The 21,345-nt window shown below is 40.0% G+C and overlaps 1 protein-coding gene across 1 annotated transcript in view; it reads right to left on the bottom strand.

The window, feature by feature from the left end:
• The window catches only part of NOA1 (nitric oxide associated 1), a 66,760-nt gene extending 47,911 nt beyond the window's left edge, over positions 1-18,849 (bottom strand). Inside the window, exons 1-2 of the mRNA XM_053463712.1 lie at positions 18,770-18,849; positions 18,042-18,249 (exon numbers count right to left, since the gene is read on the bottom strand). Coding sequence (XP_053319687.1) covers positions 18,042-18,249; positions 18,770-18,849 — 288 coding nt within the window. The remainder of the gene's footprint in view (positions 1-18,041; positions 18,250-18,769) is intronic.
• Positions 18,850-21,345: the final 2,496 nt, after the last annotated feature.

Below are 21,345 nucleotides of genomic sequence, written 5' to 3'. Positions count from 1 at the left end.
ATGCTGCTATACCTTGTTTTTTATTGGTTGTTACCAGTGTTATGTTAACTCTTTCTTTTCTGCTGTCAGTGAGAGTAAAGGAAGATATGCAAAATAGGAAGCCTCCTGTCTTGCCTTAAAATCACTGACACCACTAGTAGGCTTACCAGGGAAAGTCAGTGTGGACAATGTCTGTACACTTAAAGGGTTAACAAATAACCTGCACCTCTTGTGACTATCCTGTACAGTCAGGAGCGACGTCTCCAGTGACGGACTGAGCAGTACTTGAAAACCACAGGCGTGGTTGACACAATTGATAGCTTAGGTCATTTTGAACACTGGTGACACTAATATTATGTTGACAATTTTGAGGTGCTTTGTAAGAGGCATGCTCTGATTGCATGGTTTTATGCAACATAAAACCATGCAATCAGAGGGAGAAAATATTCCTTGGCATACATATACGTAACCATTGGTTTTTCAAGGACAGTGACATTCATCTTCATTTTCAGAAGCGCTTGAGCTTCTTACTATATGAACCACAGCTCCATTTTGTCCTGTTATGTGTTTCACATTTGCACTCTTTGTGTTGTGCTATGTTAACAGCAATCCATTTTCCAGACATGATGACTCACAAAGTCATGGTGTTGCTTCCCAAAAGTGAGTATTCAGAATAGTATAGACACCACAGTTATTTTGTTGAATCGAGTTGGTAACAAGCAGCTGCAATAGACAATGTGTCAATTTTCTTTTGCTCTTTTTCCTCCATGTAATCTAAGACTATCACTTCCCTGGTATTAAAAAGGACTACATCAAGGCACCAGTACTAACCGGAGCCCCAGGAATCCGTGTTAAAAGTAGCCAACAAAATGTATTTGTTTAAGGCGTCATTTTCCCCCAAGGTGGTATAGAAAATGTCTGCTCTTCTTTGCAACCAACTTTGGTAAATGTAGGTGGGGCACATCAAAATCTTTTCTGTAAGATTTCTCTGGCACATTAAGTTGCTTATGGCTTCTTCATCACAAAGCCATTGTCCAGGATCCAGTGTTTTCAAAATCGTTTCTTGCACTGTTTCTAGCAATCTCCTATCTGAATCTCCAGGGGGTTAGGCCATCCCATGCATCAAGTTCATTCATTTTATGCATGGAGCGTTTAGGCAGTTGGTAGAAATATCTAACTCAGACTCTTCAGTATTGCTTTCTATATCAGACCAGCAGCAAAGAATGGAATTTAGGGCAGGCTTGTCATCATAATCTCCTTTCCTTGCCTTCTTTCAGATCTTTTTGCAGGGCCGGACTGGGACTGAAAAGCAGCCCTGGAAAAATTTGGAGACCAGCCCCATATAGTTTATCTCACGGTGAAGCTCTTATACCGACACAAACCCCTTATACACAACCGAGTCACACTATGTGCCATTCTTTTTATCTCATTATTTGTATTAAAATGCCAGAAAGCAAAAGTGTTAAAAGGCCCTAATAAATGAAATACATTACACAGAATGGGATCAAAACATTTGCTACTGCGAACATTTTTAGATGAAAGAGTTCCATTTTATTCAGTGGAACAAAACACTGATCACATTATTCTTCACGATATTCTGGTAAGAAACTTTTATTTCTTTATTAATTCATGTAGACTATTTTTTTCCATATTTAATAAAAGCTATGATTGAGACATGTTTGGTTTTTATTTCCTTTCATTTGACAACCTACCCCCGAGTTATGCACCTCTGCCCCAGGCTTGCCACTCTGCCCCCCTGATATGCCTTCTAACCCCCTATATGCCACTCTGCCTCCAGAAATGCCTTATACCCCCTATATGCCACTCTGTCCCATGATATGCCTTCTAACCCCCTATATGCCACTCTGCCTCCCTGATATGCTTTATACCCTCCTATATGCCACTCTGCCCCATAATATGCCTTTTAATCCCCTATATGCCACTCTGCCTCCAGAAATGCCTTATACCCCCCATATGCCACTCTGCCTCCCTGATATGCCTCAACCCTCCTATATGCCCCTCTGCCCCGTGATATGCCTTTTAACCCCCTTTTTGCCACTCCACCTCCAGATATGCCTTTTGACCCCCTATATGTCACTCTGCATCCAGAAATGCCTTATACCCCTATATGCCACTCTGTCCCATGATATGCCTTCTAACCCCCTATATGCCACTCTGCCATATAGGGGGTTAAAAGGCATATCATGGGACAGAGTGGCATATAGGGGGGTATAAGGCATTTCTGGAGGCAGAGTGGCAAAAAGGGGGTTAAAAGGCATATCATGGGGCACTCTGCCTACAGAAAAGCCTTATGCCCCCTATATGCCACTCTGCCTCCCCAATATGCTTTATACTCTCCTATATGCCCCTGTGCCCCATGACATACTTTTTTTTTTTGTTCTAAATAATTTTTATTGGTAAGGGGTATATCCCCCCCTTTTTTTTTTTTTTTTTTTTTTTTTAAACAGAAACAAACAGGAAACATAAAAACGAAAAAACAAAAAAAAAATACATAAAATACATTTAACATGTATCTTGTCAGTAGTTGTTGTCTAACATATAAATCACACTCAATGTTTCTTAAACCAGTGCAGGATAGACTAATGGAGTTTTGAGAGATCAAGAATTGTATCTAGCTTCAACGTTCAGGGGTATTGCGGAAGCATTTGTAACAGCAGTGAGTATATCTTTCCACATTTTCTTTATTATCGTTGTTGAATCTAGAATCCAACTGACCCTTTCTTCCATTGTTATTTGGTATTTTACCTGTGATGTTAGTAGGTCTAGGGAGAAATCTATGTCTTGTTTCCAATATTTGGCAATTATCTTTTTTGCTGCTAAAAAACAATGAGTTGTAAGAGTTTTTTGAGTTGGAATGAGAGAAGGCCAGTTTTGGTGTAATAGCACTTCTATTGGTTCTCTTTTAATTATAATATTCATAGTATGCTCTAGAAAGTCGAGAACTATATCCCAAAAATGTCTAATTTTTTTGCATTTCCACCACATATGCAGATAGTTACCTTCATCTAATTTGCATCTCCAGCATATGCTGGTTTGTTGTGGATATATGTAATATAATCTTTTAGGTGTTAAATACTACATGTTACACAACTTAAAGTGCGTTTCAAGGAGGGATAAATCTCTGACAACTCTAGATACATTTTTAAAGGCCTTATTCCATTCCTCTGAATTGATCTGAGTTTTTAATAAGTTTTCCCATTTTTTTATAACCTTATGTTTTTTTTTCCAAATTATTTTCTACTTGAAGAGCATTGAGGAGTCTTGATGCACATTTTTTGATTTTTGTTTCAATATCTGGATCACTTTATTATTTACTGATTCTTTATCTAGAATACAGTGAACTTTTAGAAAGTTTTTTATTCGTAGGTATTTAAATATGTTATCATTTGATAAGTTAAATTCAGATTTTAACTGCTCAAAAGGTTTAACAGTGTTGTTAGATATCAAATCTTTAATATACTTAATACCTCTAATTCTTCCATTCCGTAATAAGTAGATCATCCATACATTGTTCTAGAATTTTAACGTTGACGTGTCCAACTATTTTGTTCCATAAACCAAGTTTCGTTTTTAAATTTTAACCAAATAGGAATTAGTTGATTCAAAATCATATTAGCACTGACTGTGGGTATTTTATTTTGTTTGTTTCTTCTCTGTACTCCCCAGATGATATAGTTTAGATCTCCTTTAGGGCAGGACTCTTCTTCAATTTGATACCAAATTTCTTGGTTAGCATCTTCCAGCTGCGTTCTAACAATATGGAGAAGAGCGTAAGTTTGGTAATAAGATTTTAGAATTGGCGCTCCTGTGCCTGCCTGTGAGATCTTCTTCGCCATTGTATTCATATTAATCCTGGGGATTTTCCCCTTCCAGATAAAGTTATTAAAGCTTAATTGAGCCATATCTAGCCAACTAGTTGGAATTGCAAGTGGAATTAATCTAAATAAGTATGTCCATTTAGGTAAAAGATATGATTTTAAAGCATTTATCCCAGGGCTCGACAAATCCCAGGCGCCATGGCGACAGAGAATTTTGTCCTGGCGCCTAGGTTTTGTCAGCCTCTTACATCCAGAAAAAATTGTGGATGTAAGAGGCTGAGTCACCACACGGGGGCGCTGCTGCTTCTGTCTGCCCATGAGGCTGGGCAGACAGCACAGCCACTCCGAGCCCGCCCCCGAGTCTGAGATCACTCCCACGGAGTGATCCTGTAGGCTGAAAACGCGGCTGCTGCAAAACCAGCAATCGTGTTTTCAGCTGCCACAGGCAGCTTCAGGAAAGGGAGTTCAGTGTTGATTGGGTCCCCACACAAGTGTGGGGACCTAACACAACATCCCCCTGCTGCCTGATCGCTCCATGAGAGCGACAGGGCAGCGTTAACCCCTTCAATGCCGCGATCGCGGCATTTAGGGGTTAATTCCCGTTTTTCAGGGGGCTCTGCTGCTGGTGGTCTGCCTGGAAGCCCAGGCAAACCAGCAACAGCAAAAACGAGCCCCCAAAAGCCCTTTGATGATTCCTGTAGGCATGGAAGCCTACAGCAGTCATCAGAGACTCCCCCCTGCAATGGCTGGTCTATAGACCAGCAATTGTGTCCCAGCTGCCAGAGGCAGCTTCAGGGACAGGGGAGAGGGTTCTTTGGTCTCCCCATGAGTGTGGAGACCAGCCCCAACACCCCCCTGCTGCCTGATCGCTCCATGAGAGCGACAGTGCAACGTTAACCCCTTCAGTGCCACAATTGTGTATGACACATTCGTGGCATTGCAGGGGTTAACATTTGGGGACTAAATACCAGTCAATACTGTGCTCCAATGGAACATCAGCATCAAAAGAGTTAAAAAAAAAAAAAAATTAAAAAAAAAAAAAAAACAGCACTGACCTGAAAGTCCAGGGTGCTTCCAGGTCAAATGCTGTGAGTTTAGTAAGTGGGCTGATGATGATCAGATCACTCCTAACCAACTGTTAGTTTAAAAAAAATCCTGGCTCCTAACTTTTTTACCTGGCGCCTAGATTAACAACAAATTTGTCAAGCCCTGATTTATCCTACCCCACCAAGATAAACCTGCTTGACTCCATTCCTTGAGAGTTTTGTTAGTAAATTTTATTAGTTTTAACACATTAGTTTCCATAATTCTATCTATATTTTTTGGAATCTTTATGCCTAAATAAGTTATCTCTTTTTCAGAATCACAAAATTGGTATTCTTTTTTGATTACATTTTTTGTTGCTATATCTATATTTCTGTATTGTATCATAGATTTGTTAGAATTTAATTTGTAATTGGAGACTTTACTATATTTTATTATTTCAAGCATCAAACTCTTTATAGATGTAAATAGATCCGTTAAAGTTAATATGATGTCGTCTGCATATAGAGAAATTTTTGGTTCTTGATATTTAGTGGGGAAACCTTTAATCTCTGTGTTGTTTCTTATATTAATTGCGAGAGGCTCGATTGATAAAATATATAGTAGTGGAGAGAGAGGACAACCCTGTCTTGTGCCATTTTTTAAATGGAAACGTTCTGAGCAAATATCAGTGCTTACTATCCTCGCAGATGGGTTAGTGTATAATGTTTTTATAGCTTTAGATATCCAACCTGTGATCCCAAAAGTTTTAATTACTTGTTCCATGTAACTCCAATTTACCCTGTCAAACGCCTTTTCGGCATCGAGGGACAGGGTAATAGTGGGCAAGTTTTTTTTTTATTAGCTCCGTCAATTATGTCTATCAGTCGTCTTGTATTATTTTCAATATCTCTGTGGAATAAAGCCAACCTGATCACGATGGATTATTGTTGGCAAAATTTTCTGGAGTCTGTCAGCCAGAATAGCAGAATACAATTTAATATCTACATTAATCAATGAGATAGGGCGGTAATTGGCAATATTGGGTTTTATATTTCATCAGATGGTTGATTACTTCAATTACCTCACTCTCTGTTATAGGTTTGTTTAATAGTTCCCTTTGTGCAACAGTTATTTGGGGAACACTTGTGTTCTGTAAATATGAGATAATATCGTTTTCTGAAGTTAACGTTGGTAAATTATACAAATCTTGATAAAATGTCTTAAACCAATCCGCTATATCATCTGGAGTTAAATATGTTTTACCGTAGTCTATAATCTTTGTTATTTTATTTTTCATTTTGATCTTTTTCAATCTGTTAGACATAAGTTTATCTGTTCTATTATTTCTATAATATAATTTAACTTTTAATTTCTCCATATTCTTAATTACTTTATCCATCTCTCTTTGATTTATGTCTTTTTGTACAGTTTGGATTTCTTCTGATTTTTCTTTTGTAGGATTCTCCTTATTATCTCTCGTTAGTTTATATAGATTTATATAAAGATCTGCTAAGGCTTTGTTTTGTTTTTGCTGATTTTTTTTTAATTTGATAAAGTGTCCTCTGATGACAGCCTTATATGCGCACCAAATAGTTTGTACAGGAATATCTTCTGTTAGATTTTCTTGGAAAAAATTTTTAGTTGTGTTCGAGATATATTCTTTATTGGCCTCACTATACAACAAAGAGTCCTCTAAACGCCAGGTTATTTTTGATGTATGTATATTTTTACCGTTAAGCTCAAAAAATATTTGGCTATGGTCAGACCATACATTCTCTTTGATACACGTTTTTTCTATTAATTTTTGTGTAGAGAGGTCACCTAAAATTAGGTCAATTCTGGAATAGGAACAGTGTACTTTAGAAAAATGTGTATACTCTCTAACATCTGGATGCGATAGTCTCCATAGATCATACAAATTATTTTTTCTAATTTCATTGGTTAATGTCCTTGCTTCTTTTTTTAATCTTTTATCTACTGTGTTTGATCCCATTAGTTTTTTATCCAGATCTGCGTCTTGAACACAATTGAAATCCCGTTATCAAAAGATTGCCTTTTTTAATTTTGTCTATTTTCGCCATTATTTTGGAGAAAAGATTAGATGGAGCCTTATTAGGTAGATATAGATTTGCAAATGTAAACATTGTTTCATTTATGTTTACTATTAAAATAATATATCTACCCTATTTATCTTTCTTCTGGTATTGAATATCTATATTTAACGCATCAGAAAAGATAATTGCTACTCCCCTTTTTTTTGTGTCAAAGAAGCATGAACAAATCTTGTAAAAGGTCTGCTTCCCCAATTTCTATTATCGTTATCTAACCAATGAGTTTCCTGTAGGAAAGCAATGTCTATTTTTTCTTTTTTCAAAAAAGCATATATTCTATTACTTTTATATGGTGTGTTCAAACCCTGAACGTTTACTGATACGCCTTTAATCATCTCTTGTAAGATGTATAAAGGAAGTTTTTTTCTTGATCTCTCTTATCCATAGCCTTCCTGCACTCTACTGACCACTCCCATATAACAAAAGACATAAAAACACAACATTTAAAAACAAGAACTTTGAGTATACACTCAATGGTTCTTTCCAACACATTTGGCCTGACTCTTCCTATGTTAGTCATAGCTCTACGATAATTTACCGAATAAGGATCAGTAAATTCGGTCCTGAGGTCTAAATATAGAACTCATGGCTGGGGAGTTTTTTCTTAGGGTTGTGGCAATAGATGGTAAAAAATATAGACTATTCAGACATGGGGATGCTCATTCGAAAAAAAACAAAAACAAAAAACTTATATTATTTTGTTGTGCAATAATCAGGGTTTCATAATAAACTGTTACATAACAATAATAGCAGAACATAACCAATACTCCCCTGTTAGGCTATATTTACTCCATAAGATTCAAAAACGTTATCATTAATAATATTTTGGATTGAACCGAAATTTTAATGATAATAATATTACGTATCTACGTTATAGTATATACTATGATTGCAGCATAAAGTTATGTCCCCATCCTTTGCTAGAGAAAAAAAAAGAAAATAAATAAAAAAAAAAAACAATTAAATAAAAACAATAATTGTGTATAATAAAAACAATAAACAACTAATTTTATATTGTGTCCTGAGTGAAGTGCACTTAACTATGCATTAATAACTTCCTCATAACAGTGACTGTGATACCTATAGAAAACCCATCAAGACATTTTTAGCTTTTTCTAGATATTTTATATTAATATATAATATAGTAATCAAATAAAAACACTTTTTTTTTGTATGTGGTAAAGGCAATAATTAGCCCGTTTTATAATGTGTAGTGATATGCACTTAAGAGTCGGGTATTTAATAACAACCTCATAGGGTGACTGTATAAACTATAAAATACCCAACAGGGCTTTTTTTTAGCTTCTTTTAAATATTTTATAATAATATGTAAAGTGTCTTGTGACACTAATAGAAAACTTGTGAAAATATATATTATATATATATATATATATATATATAAAAAAATTCTTGGGTTACTTTTCCTTTCTCTTTTCTTTTATAAAAAATTGTGTCGTGAGTGAAGTGCACTTAACTATGCATTATTTAATAACTGCCTCATGGCAATGACTGTAATACCTATAGGAAACCCATCAAAACATTTTTAGCTTCTTCTAGATATTTTATAATAGTATATAATAAATATATTAAATATTTTTTTTTTTTATATGTGATAGAGGCAGTAATCAGCCCATTTTATAATGTGTCCTGAGTGATATGCACTTAACAGTCAGGTATTTAATAACAACCTCATAGGGTGACTGTATAAACTATAAAATACCCAACAAGACCTTTTTTTTTTAACTTCTTTTAAATATTTTATAATAATGTGTAAAGTGTCTTGTGACACAAATAAAAAAACTTGTGAAAATATATATATAAAAAAGAAAAACTAATTTCTTTCGTGTTATAATTAAATAGTGATCTCTTATGTGAAGGTAAAACAATAATTGTTTGTTATATGTGCTCTTAGCCGTTGATTGTCAAATCAAACATCTTTGCGATAGTGTATAAAGTGTCTGTGACGGAAAAATAGAGATTTGTAAAAAAAAATAAAAAATAAATAAATATATATAGATAAATAGGAAAAAAACAGCTTTCCAATTAAACCAAATTTAAGTACTATTATGTATAAGTCCATTGCATAGAACAATATGTAGCAATAAAGTAAGAGGACTCCCTCTAACTATAAATTAATCAAAAACAGCAAAATAAATATATGTATAATGTCTTGCAACGACAACTTCGTGATATTTTTTTCAATTCTAACCAGTTTTTCAAGTCAGCCGCTTGGTTAAATATAATAGGGTGGCCTTCCCAGAAGATTTAAAAAATTTTTTTAGGGAAACCCCAATGGTAGGGAATTTTTTGGTCTCGTAGAATTTTTAATTCATCTGAAAAGGATCTTTTCCATACACGCGTGTGAAATGATAAATCTGGGAAAATTAGGATATTTTTGTACATATTATCTTCCATATTCCTTTTTCTGTTTGCTTGGAGAATGAGTTCCTTAAACTTAAAAGACTGGAAATAGATGATAACATCTCTAGGTATTGCTTCAGGGACGCTTTTAGGTTTATTTATACGATGATATCTTTCCATTTGAATGTTATGTTGCTGGGTGTCTTTCATCATGGATTTAAAAAGCTCTTCTAGGTAAGTTTTTAGTTTGTCTTGGGTTATTGTTTCCGGAATATTCCTGATCCTCAAATTATTTCTTCTCATTCGGTCTTCAAGATCAGCTATTTTGTCTTCCATTTTGGTTGCTTTTTCTTCCAGCCCTCTTATAGATTGTTTTACTTCCGATAGGCTTTCAATGTTTAATTCTATAGCCTTTAATTTATCAGATAGTTGTTCCAATTTATTATTCAGCTCCTCAGTACTTTTATTGATCTCTGATTTTAAAGCACTCGCTTGGGAGTCTAAACATTTTTTTAAGTATGATTGGGATAGCGACAGCGGCTCCATTAAGCTTTCAGAAGAGTCGTCCATAGATTGAGACGTTTCCATGTTTTTACTAGATGAGGCGGAAGATCTTTTTTCTATTATGTCCATTTTAGGTTCTTTTTTTTCTTTATCTTTTTTTTTGCTGAGTGCTCTGGGGGTTTTTTGGAGGCATTATGATTTATTTTTTTTTAATTTTTTTTTTCTTTCCCTTTTTTACTTCCTTTTTTCTTTCCTTCCTTCTCTCTTTCCCTTTTTCGTTCACAGAAGGTTTGTGAAGTGCAAGTAAATTATGATCACTATCCCAATTTTCTTTGCACTTTAACACATTTGCAAAATAAAGCCATACACAAAATGATTTAAATCCAAACAGATTATCTTTTTCACCTTTTAAACAAGAGTGAGTAGGACCAATTGATTTAGCCCCATCCTGTAGAGTATGGGTGAATAAGTTCGGTATATAGTTCGTTGTGTGGCAGTTCAGATGTAATCATTTATGGCAGTTCAAATATCATTCGTTATTTTCTACCAGATGTTTTGAGTGTTGTAAAAGCTTTTTTTTTTTTCTTTTTTTCTTTCCCTTTTTCTTTCTCTCCTTCCCCTTCCCTTCTTTTCCCTCCTCTTCTTCCCCCTTTAGTCCTCCGTGATTAAATAGTTGCCATTAATTATATAGCTATATGACCACACTGAGCTGGGTATAAGCTTCAAATTAAGCATCAAATTAAACAAATTGAACAGTCACTGATTGGAAAAGTGGAAAGAACCGCCAAACTGAAAAAAAAAAAAAATACCAGCAGTGCCGAAAATAGATCATTGGCATATATCTAAAAGTTTGTTCGTCAATCTTCTTCATCGACAGCCTATATCGTTGGCCTTTTATTAATAGTCGTGCAAGTTATTTAAATAGTTTATAATTACTGTTTGTAGCAGTTCTAGGAGTCCTTCTTCGGCTGGATATGGACATCGACTGCTAAAGCTGCTGAAACTGCAAAGGTCCCCACGTCTTCGCCGTCTACAAGCCGCCCAAGCAGGCTTCAACGCCGAGCAAAAGCTGTCGTCAAGGGCGTTGAGGGCGCCATTACAGCACCGTTGCGGCGATCACTAGCCGCACTGCAACCGACAGAACTCCCCGCCTCCTCCGGCGTGCACATTCCGTCACGTCATCACGCTCCCCTCATGATTAGTGTATCCCCATGACATACTTTTTAACTCCCTTTATGCCACTCTGCCTCCAGATATGCCGTTGACCCCCTATATGTCACTCTGCATCCAGAAATGCCTTATACCCCTATATGCTACTCTGTCATATAGGAGGTTAAAAGGCATATCAAGGGACATTTTTGTTTACTTTATATGGCAAGCCGATCCAGCTTGCCATATTAAATAAAAAATAATATATGCCACTCTGTCCCATGATATGCCTTCTAACCCCCTATATGCCACTCTGCCATATAGGGGGTTAAAAGGCATATCATGGGACAGAGTGGCATATAGGGGGTATAAGGCATTTCTGGAGGCAGAGTGGCATAAAGGGGGTTAAAAGGCATATCATGGGGCACTCTGCCTCCCGAAAAGCCTTATGCCCCCTATATGCCACTCTGCCTCCCAGATATGCTTTATACCCTCCTATATGCTCCTCTGCCCCATGATATACCTTTTAACCCCCTTTATGCCACTCTGCCTCCAGATATGCCTTTTGATCCCCTATATGTCACTCTGCATCCAGAAATGCCTTATACCCCTATATGCAACTCTGGCATATAGGGGGTTAAAAGGCATATCATGGGACAGAGTGGCATATAGGGGGGTATAAGGCATTTCTGGAGGCAGAGTGACATACTTCCTGGTAGCTGCACACTGTTCTCCTCTATGCTGACAGGATGCCACTGACCTGACATCCGGTGCTACAGCAGTCTGAGTGCGAGGGGGCGGAGCTTCCACCTCACGCTGCTCCCATCACTATGCAGCCATCAGACTGCTGGGAATGTAATCTAAACGGCCGGTGCGTGCTGATGCCGCCGGCCGGAGCTACTTTAACACTTTTTTTTTTATTTATATGGTAAGCTGGATCGGCTTGCCATAAAAAGTAAAAAAAAAAGTATTAAAGCAGAGGCGGCCGGCGGCATCAGCACGCATCGGCCGTTCAGATTACATTCCCAGCAATCTGATGGCCGCATAGCGATGGGAGCAGCGTGAGGGGTGAAAGGTCAGTACGAGGGGGCGGAGCTTTCACCCCTCACATTGCTCCCATCACTAGACGGCCATCGCACACGGCTGCTGGGTGCTGATCCCGGCCGGCCGCATCAGCACCCAGCGGCCGCTTTGATTAGATTTCGGGCAGCGTGGGGGGCAATTGCCCCCCTGCCCAGCCCGCCCCTGGCACCGAGGGAGGCGTTCAATGCCATTTGCAGCTGCTCAGCGGCTGTCTTCATGGTTAGTCTGCCGGCCGCCCAGCCCACGGACCTTCCGGCCCACCGGGAAATTTCCCGGTATCCCGGTGGGCCAGTCCGGCCCTGTCTTTTTGATCGTCCATGTTTCTTTTTGCAAAGCGTTGGCATGGAATAGGTTTGTTTATCTGATAAGTCCTTACATCCAATTGACAGTGGCTATGATATGCTAACACAGCCCTGTGCTGGAACACGGACAAGAAGCAGGCTCTGGTAGGAGCTTAACGGCATGTACATGTGTACCATTAGTACTGCCCACAACAAAGGTAGATGACTACAGACAGAGATACGCCATTAGATTCTAAACAATGTTTTGCCAAAGATCTTTGACTCATTCTGTAATATTTTCCCTTTTCTCTCCCTTTCGACTGACGCCAGGCCAGATGATTTAATGTTCTCAAATATAGTTTCTAGCGGGTAAAAGACGGGAAATGTTACCTCCGCAACAAATTTTTTCAAGATTCGAAAATTGCTTCTTTAGCTCATAGTTGCCAAGTCCACAGTTTGCTCTTTTAAATTCATGCAGATAATAGCACTGCATGTAAAATATAGCAAGCACAAGGACATCAACAGGCACTTATTTTAACCCGTCTGGTCTTTCAGAACTTTGTTTAAACTTTTGCTGAAGTTGTTAGTCACATTTCCATCATTTTCAAATGCAGCAAATCTGGATGTTACAAATTTTGGAGATGCAATCCTTTAGTTGTTTATCAAAATAGTTTCTTAAGTCTTTGCTCCACTGCACCCTAAATAAATCTTAACGGTGTGAAATATAGAAAGAGATTCCCTATCAAAATATGATTTATACAAAAGATATGAGGAATCTTCGGATACTGTGTTCTGTCAGTAACAAATTGAATAGATGTAATCTGGTGCCCATTGAAACTGTTGAAAAGTTCACATAAAAAATCACTATGGTAGGCTTTGAATTTTCTCTCATGTAGAAGAAAAGCAACAGGAAGTATTGGGTTACTAATTAAAATAACATTTCTCATTACAAACATTGATGGGTAAAAATTTCCAACATTAAATGTAGTCTCATACGACAGGAGCTATGGCAGTGAAGTGTCTTGATTGAAAACTTGAAGACGTGTACAAGCTTCCTTTATTATTTCCGGATGCCCAAATGATACAAGATGCAGAAAAATTGTTTTTTTAACGAAATCATCAAGATGCATTGCTGTAACGCATTTTAATTATATGACTCCTGGGCCCAGTCACGACAGGGTAAATTAGCTATGTATAGTTATATAACTTGTAACTTAGGTGTCAGACGTCAACAAGTACAGACCACTGTGCTGAATAGATAAGGAAACACCCGAGCACATCAGATGGTGAAGGACCTCTGTTTAAGGTGCCCGGCCAGCATCATAGAATAGAGGGCCATCCGAAGTCACAAAACAGAAGCCACATAGAGATAACACCATGATGACCCTGGAAGATTCTGGAAAGTCCTAACGGCTATAAGAAATCTGCGGCCGCAAGCACAAACTTTGAAGCCTCACCTGCGGTATTTGCCAGAACGTACACGGGCATCCCAGGATGGATCCAGGGAGCCTTGCGTACGACATAAGTGGCTCTTCGAAAAGACTGTTCTGAGGGGTTTGCTAGTCCCTGCTGAGTTGTGAGTTAATCAGCTAGAGACGCGATAACTACTTGACTCAGTAATGTATTACTGTATTGACATTTGACTCTATAGCATTGATTGCTGTGATATTAATTGATTGCTTAACTCGTTTTACACACACATATTTTTACACACAACTATTTTCTATCTGCTGTAATAAGAGTTCTATTTGTTTGATCAAATCGCTGTGTGTTGTGCTGTCATTCCGCATCCTCATTGATTGGGCAAAACAACTGCTGGGGATATCCTGTCCTCCAATGAACTTCCGGGTTACGTCAGCAGTGACGCAACCCGGAAGGGAATGCCCGCTTCTGCTGTCAAAGATGCCTATGGGAAACTGGGGACAGAATTTGCCTTTGCCCTCAGTTTCCCATAGGCATCTTTGTCACTAAACATGAGACTATGGGAAGCTATTTAGTGACAAAGATGCCTATAGGAAATTGGGGACAGAGTTTGCCTTCGTGGCCAGTGACAGCCCCATTCAGTGAGGCGGGTGGGTGGAGCCGCCGGCAGCAGCGGGGTTGTCTGCATCGCATAGACGTCCGCTGCTGCCGGAAAGGAGGATCCAAGTCCCCTGCAGCGCCGCGTTGGATCTGGACCCAAATTATAAGTTTGGCTCACAAATACCTAGGCGCCAGGACAAAATTATCAGTCGCCATGGCGACCTGGGATTTGTCGAGCCCTGCATTAAGCGGCCGACGTGCCTGCGCCATGTCGCCCAGTGCCTCATTCAAGGGGGCAAAGTCAAGCGGAACAGTTCCTCGTGACATCTAGAAGAGCCTGTCAGAGGACAGCAGCAGGAAAGGAAAGTAGCAAAAAAAGTATTAAAAAAAAATTGTTGCGGTAATAGGTGGAAGGGGACCCATATTCAAAGGGGGGCTGCCTTGGGACAACAATTAAATTCAAAAAGGGGGTGGCTAGGGTGTATAAGTACACAACATTGTGGTTGGGGCATCACATAAATAAATACACAAAGGAGGGTGGGTGGCTGAGGCCAATACACATGGGTCATTAACAATACAAAGGGGGGCATCAATACACAAGGGAGGGGGACGTGCTGGGGACATCACATAAATCAATACACAAGGGTGTTGGGGCATAATGCACAAAGGGGGCTGGCCGGGGGCACAAATCCACATGGAGCAATACACAAGGGTGTGGGGGGAAATACATTAAGACCAAAGGGGGGCTGGGTGGGGCATCAATACACAAGGGGGAAAAACAAACAGCAAACCAGCATAGAGTAGCATTTTTGAAGCTTTGTGTAGATAAACCTGTACTGATGTGGGTGTCAGTGTGGCAGAGCCTGTCCTGGTGTGTGTCTGTCAAGGTGTGGCAGAGCCTGTCCCGGTGTCTGGGTGTCGGTGTGGCAGAGCCTGTCCCGGTGTCTGGGTTTGGGTGACAGTGTGGTAGAGCCTGTACTGGTGTAAGGACGAGCTGTTTGAGGACAAAATTGGCTCACGCTGGGCTCCACTTTTTAAATATTTTAAAAAAAAATTGTTACAAAGATTAGCTGTTTTTTTAATGCATTAAACATTCATTATTTTACCAGTGTTTCCAGTGATATTATTGTACTTGTTTGCAAAAAAAGACGGGGAGAAAGTGGGTAGGGGATCATGAAGAAAGAGGTATCTGATGGGGGAAAATGCTAACCCCCCCATGCTGGTGTCTGTGTATTTAGTCATCTGTTTCCTGGCACTTTACTTTCTGTAGGAATAAATAGAACCATGTAATTTGTACTTATCCCGAGAGTAAACGCCCTCTTGAATTTGTAGTTACTTCAGTGGACAAAACATTCTAGGCCTGAAATCAGTGAGAGGAAAAGTAAAGTTAGAAAATCAGGAAAAGATGGGCATGGATGGTAGGCTGGTATCGGTGGTGCAACAGGCCACTTGAGTAGACTTGCCCCCCCAGGCAGTAGCGTACCTAGTGGGGGGCATCTGTTAACGCAGACCTCCGATCCTGCTCCATTGCGATGCGCGTGGCATTCAGTGAGAGTGGATTAGTGTGTGAGAGTGATGGGTGTTATGCTGTACTTTATGCTGAAAGTTTGTGAATGAGTGTGTGTATGTGTGTGAGCATGGATGTGTAAGTGTGTGTGGGGGGGGTAGCATGGCATAGGGAGGCTGTAATCACATCCCTATCATGCCCAGGTTCTTCCTCATGGAAGGTTACGTCACGCCAGTGGTCCACCATAGAAGCCCCGAAGTGCCGGCAGCGGAGGTTGTCTAAGCACATTGCGTAGACGTCCACGGCTGCCGGAGAGGAGGATCCAGGTCCCCTGCAGCGCTGCGAATCCCTACGCTAAACCCCCAAAGTGGGTGCGGTGGTAGTGCGGCCTATATTCGGACCAAATCATAATATCTATATATATATATATATATATTCATTAGACCTGAAACAACGAATCGATAAAATCGATAACGGGCGTCAACGATGAAGATTTGAATAAGGTTTTGCGGTTGAACATTGTAAGGAGAGAGAGAGAGAGAGAGAGAGAGAGAGAGAGAGAGAGAGAGAGAGAGAGAGAGAGAGAGAGAGAGAGAGAGAGAGAGAGAGAGAGAGAGAGAGAGAGAGAGAGAGAGAGAGAGAGAGAGAGAGAGAGAGAGAGAGAGAGAGAGAGAGAGAGAGAGAGAGAGAGAGAGAGAGAGAGAGAGAGGAGAGAGAGAGAGAGAGAGACTGATGGGGCAGAGTGTGGGTGGGGGCAGGGCAGGATGTGGGTGCAGGGCATTTCATTAAATTATTAAATATTGTTTTTTATCCGATTAATCGAAAAAATGATCGGCCAACTAATCGATTATTAAAATAATCGTTAGTTGCAGCCCTAATATTCATGTTATTGATTTTTTTGTCTAATTTTGGTGTGTTACTTTTAATAAATGTGTTTTTTTTTGTTTGTTTGTTTTTTTTTTTTTTATAAAGGTCATTTTCAGTTTCGGCCAAGTGAACGCTGAATTTTCGGTTTCGGGTCAGAAATTTCATTTCGGTGCATCCCTATATACTAAGACACTGAAGTGGTAGGCCTACACCACATCAATGTTTGGCTTAGTATATAGTGATAGAGGTTGTGCTGCATTATTGTCTATGTCTGGCTCAATGTATAGTGATAGGGATTATGCTGTACCACCGTCAATGCGTGCCTCAGTATATAGCGATAGGTGTTATGCCGTAACACCGTCACTGTTTGCCTCAGTATATAATGATAGCAGTTATGCTGTACCACTGTCAATGTCTTCCCCCCTTATCAGCTGTTAAAGTAATTTCTGTATCTTGAAGAACTATGTTTTCAGTAGTTTAAATAAACTTAAAAATGGTTTTAGTTTTTCATGTCATAAGTGATACTAGGAACTCTGTTTTTTTCAGATATACTTTGAGTTTGTCCCTATTCTTAACAAAAACAACATTCAAGCAGGACCCCACATAGGTATTGTGTGCACAATAACGGCATTGTTAAATAGGGGGCTAGTATTCGATTATTTCAAGGGCTGTTTTATTCCCAGCCTGGCCCTGAAGAATCACTTGATTCAGATATTACTTTATTTCACTGGGGAAAAAAAAATTACTGACAAAGAAGTATTTACTGAGATTGGCTGCAATCACTGTCAGATGGTTTGTGTTTCTTTGTATATTAAGGCCTTAAGGAAAGTATCATGTAACATTGCAAGACAGCTGATGGAGCGAATGCAGATTGTGGCCAAACAGCAATATTGGTGCGCTACATAATAGGTCTGGCCTCAGGTGCCCTTGTAAGCAAGATTTAAGCCTTATGCGATCGTTAGCATAATGACAAAAATCAGAACACTCGGCTGGTTTACTAAAACAAAAAAAAAACAAAAAAAACGATCACCACATTCTGGGGAAAACAGTGGTGTCCTTCAATCCTTCCTCGGATGTCACTTAAGAGGAAGCGTGTTGTCCACCTAGCGTCAGCACCGAGTTCGATATAGAATAGGTATCTGTGTCTTGTTTCTTCAACACATTCTTTCTGGTACTTAAAGGATTATAGCAGCTATTATTTTCTAATATAAGTGTTTTCAAACTAAATCCTTTCACAGTTATATATTAATGTAGATTAAAAGTTTTAACCATGGTCACAGATCCCCATAAGTAAAGGTACAGAATATGCCACCTGTTGTTGCAATGTCCTTCGCACCAAACCACCAACTCCTTCAGGCTCCTGCTTCTCCTTGGCACGTCGCTCATATTCCTCCTGAAGCTGGCGCTCGTAACCACGAACACTTTCTTCCTCAATAGCGAATTCAACAAACTCAAACGTCTCTTCTCCGTCCCGTTTGCGATTATTTTTACTGTCCCTGCGAGCCCCAGTGCCCGCTTGTCTAGCGAAAACAAAGACGTTATTAGCTGATGGGCGTTGTAGACGGAAACGCAGCATTTGATGAATGGCTACCGACTGCAAACTCTTCAGTCCAACAACAGCGAGATGAAACGTACCCGTCGCTTTAAAACAAAACATCTTGCGGCTATAGACCGAACCTCGAGTTCAGCGTCACCCAGAGACTCAGAGTTGTACCACATGTCTCGGCTGCATCGAAATCGAGGCTTGAAACGCAGTCTAGCCCCCACCCACTCCGTAATACAGCGGTGGTGGATGAAGTGTTCAGGAGGGGATGTAAAATGTAATCTGTGAACAGGAAAAACAACAGTTTAATGGAAAATGCGTATTTTGAAGGGACCCTTTTTCACCTAAAAAAGGAATACTTCTGGGAATTATATGATTTACACACAAACATCCCCAGCCCAAGACACTGTGCTTGCAGTGCTGCCTGGGTCCAAGGGTGAAATTTTGGCCCCTACCAAAATCACACCCACATTCATTATCTTATATTATGATCATACCTGGGAACTCTCTGGGTTCTCCAGGTCAAGACCAGAATCCTCCGGGTTGTGGGAGCGGAGTCTTGATACGCCCCGCCCATTTTCCCTTTTAAAAGGGGGTGTTTCTACTGCTGTCAGTGGGACCGCCCCATGGTATAGGAGCTTCTTGCAAGGCCTTAACTTTGTCATCAGCATTATGGATACCATGGCAATCTATTACATGGCCACAAAATTCTAGTTTGTCGCACATAAAATCACACTTTTCTAAGTTGACCTTTAAACCGTAGGTCATTAGTCTATGCAGTACTCTGTCTACATTGTGTCGGTGTTCTTCCTCTGTGTTGCCCGTGATTTACATGTCATCTAAAGGCACTAACATGGGGCAAGCCATTTAACAATTCCTCCACGGTACATTTCCAAATGGCTGGTGCAGGAGTGATTCCAAAGATCATTCGATTATATTGAAATAAACCACGGTGAGTATTGATGGTGAATAGTTTGCGAGATTCTGGATGTACTTCAAGTTGAAGGTAAGCATTCTTTAACCCCTTGATGACAATTGCCGGTCCGGGCACGTCACGGAAAATCAAGTCGTTAACGACAATTGACGTGCCAGAACCGGCACGTCTTTAAACGGGTGCAGAAAGCGATCTACTTTCACTTTCTGCACCCAAACGGCGTTGTTGTAATGCCTCAACCTCGAGGCATTCAGCAACGCCACGACCGGCACTAGGGGCCATCTCTGGCCCCTCCCCGGGGCGTCAACATCCGCCATACATTGTATGGCGGCGGACGCCTGTTTTAAAAGCGTTTAGGAGGCGATCAACGATCACCTCCTAAACTATGGTGGTGTCGCTGGAATGCCTCGATCAGGAGGCATCCATTGACCCCAAACACTTACCTCTGGATGGACTGTGACCGCCGCCGGGGAAAAAAAACAATAAAGACGAAAAAGTTCTCTAGATGGTCTCCAGACCCTCTAGAGAACTCTGGCTCCACTTGCAGGTTGAATACAGGTACTGCATTCAACCATGCAAGTCAATGGAGCCCAGCTTTCTAATCACAGTGTGATTAGTAAAAATAAAAAATAAAATTAATAATAATTAGAAAAAAATAGTAAAAAAAAACAGTAAAATTTAAAAATAATCAGGGGAACCTTGAAGTTGAAAAAAATGTTAAATTTTTTTTTAAAAAGGCAAAAAAACTAAATATATATATAAAAAATATATTTTTGTGATCAAGTCCTAAAATTAGCATATTAGATTAAAACAATTCTCGCATGGAAAGAGTTAAAATACTGGCATATTAAATGCCCATGGTGTGTCTACTTTAAAAAAATGTATGATTTGATGGGGTAGAATGAATTGGCCGGGTCCAACAATGTCCCATGGGGTATCACTGTACTCAGGAGATGTTGCTGAACACATATTGGGGTGTCGGTGGCAGCGGCATAAACCAGGAGCTGTAAATTCATACATAAAGTAGGTGTGTGGGGGAAAAATACACACAAAAAAATACTACTGCAAACTTTGAAAAAATTCTGGTGGTAAAATGTGTGCATGCAAAGAGTTAAAATACCAGCATTTAAAATAACCTGGGGTGTCTAGTTTTCAAAAATATATGGTTTTTTTGGGCACACTGAAATGGCCCGGCTCAAAGATGTACCAAACAGGGCATGGGCAGTGGATCCCCAAACGCCAAAGTTCAACATTGAAAATGCGCATGCCCTGAATGTGGCCCTTTTGCCCCCAAACAGCCAGGCAAAATCATTCATGTGAGGTATCGCTGTACTCAGGAGATGTTTGCTGAACACATATTGGGGTGTTTTGTGATAGTGACATATACAAGAACCTTTTAATTCATACCTGAAGTAAAATGTGTGTGACAAAACAAATGCAAAAAAATGACTACCACAAAGTTTGACAAAGACTGGTGGTAGATATGGTGCATGGAAAGTGTTAAAATACTAGCATTTGAAATACCCTGGGGTGTCTAGTTTTCAAAAATATATGGCTTTATTGGGCATACTGAAATGGCCCGGCTCAAAGATGTACCAAATAGGGCATGGGCAGTTGATCGCCAAACGCCAAAGTTCAACATTGAAAATGCGCATGCCCCAAATGTGGCCCTTTGCCCCCAAACAACCAGGCAAAATCATTCATGTGAGGCAGGGCCGGCCGAAGACTTAACGCCGCCTGGGGCGAAGTTTAAAGCGCCGCCCCCCCGCGCCAACGTCGGGGGGGGGCATTTTAAACTTCGCCGACGCCCCCCCCCGGTACTTACTTTTAAACAGTCCTGCGGCGAGTCTCCCTGCTCTGCCACGGTGCCGGCTTGTAATGCTGAGCGCCGGAAATTGACGTCACTTCCGGCGATCTGCATTACAAGCCGGCACCGGGACCGAACAGGGAGACTCGCCGCAGAGGGGAGAGAGAGAGGGGCGCCGAGCGGGTAAGCGAAAACCACTCGGTATCCCTCTCTCTCTCCTCCGCTTCAAAAAAAAAAAAAAAAGCGCTTGGGGCGGCAAAGTGCCGCCCCTTCTAAAGTGCCGCCTGGGGCAATTGCCCCAGTCTGCCCCATTATAGGGCCGGCCCTGATGT

The sequence above is a fragment of the Spea bombifrons genome, chromosome 1 (assembly GCF_027358695.1).
Source record: "Spea bombifrons isolate aSpeBom1 chromosome 1, aSpeBom1.2.pri, whole genome shotgun sequence".
NCBI classification, from domain to species: domain Eukaryota; kingdom Metazoa; phylum Chordata; class Amphibia; order Anura; family Pelobatidae; genus Spea; species Spea bombifrons.
This window is presented reverse-complemented; position numbering and strand designations above follow the sequence as displayed.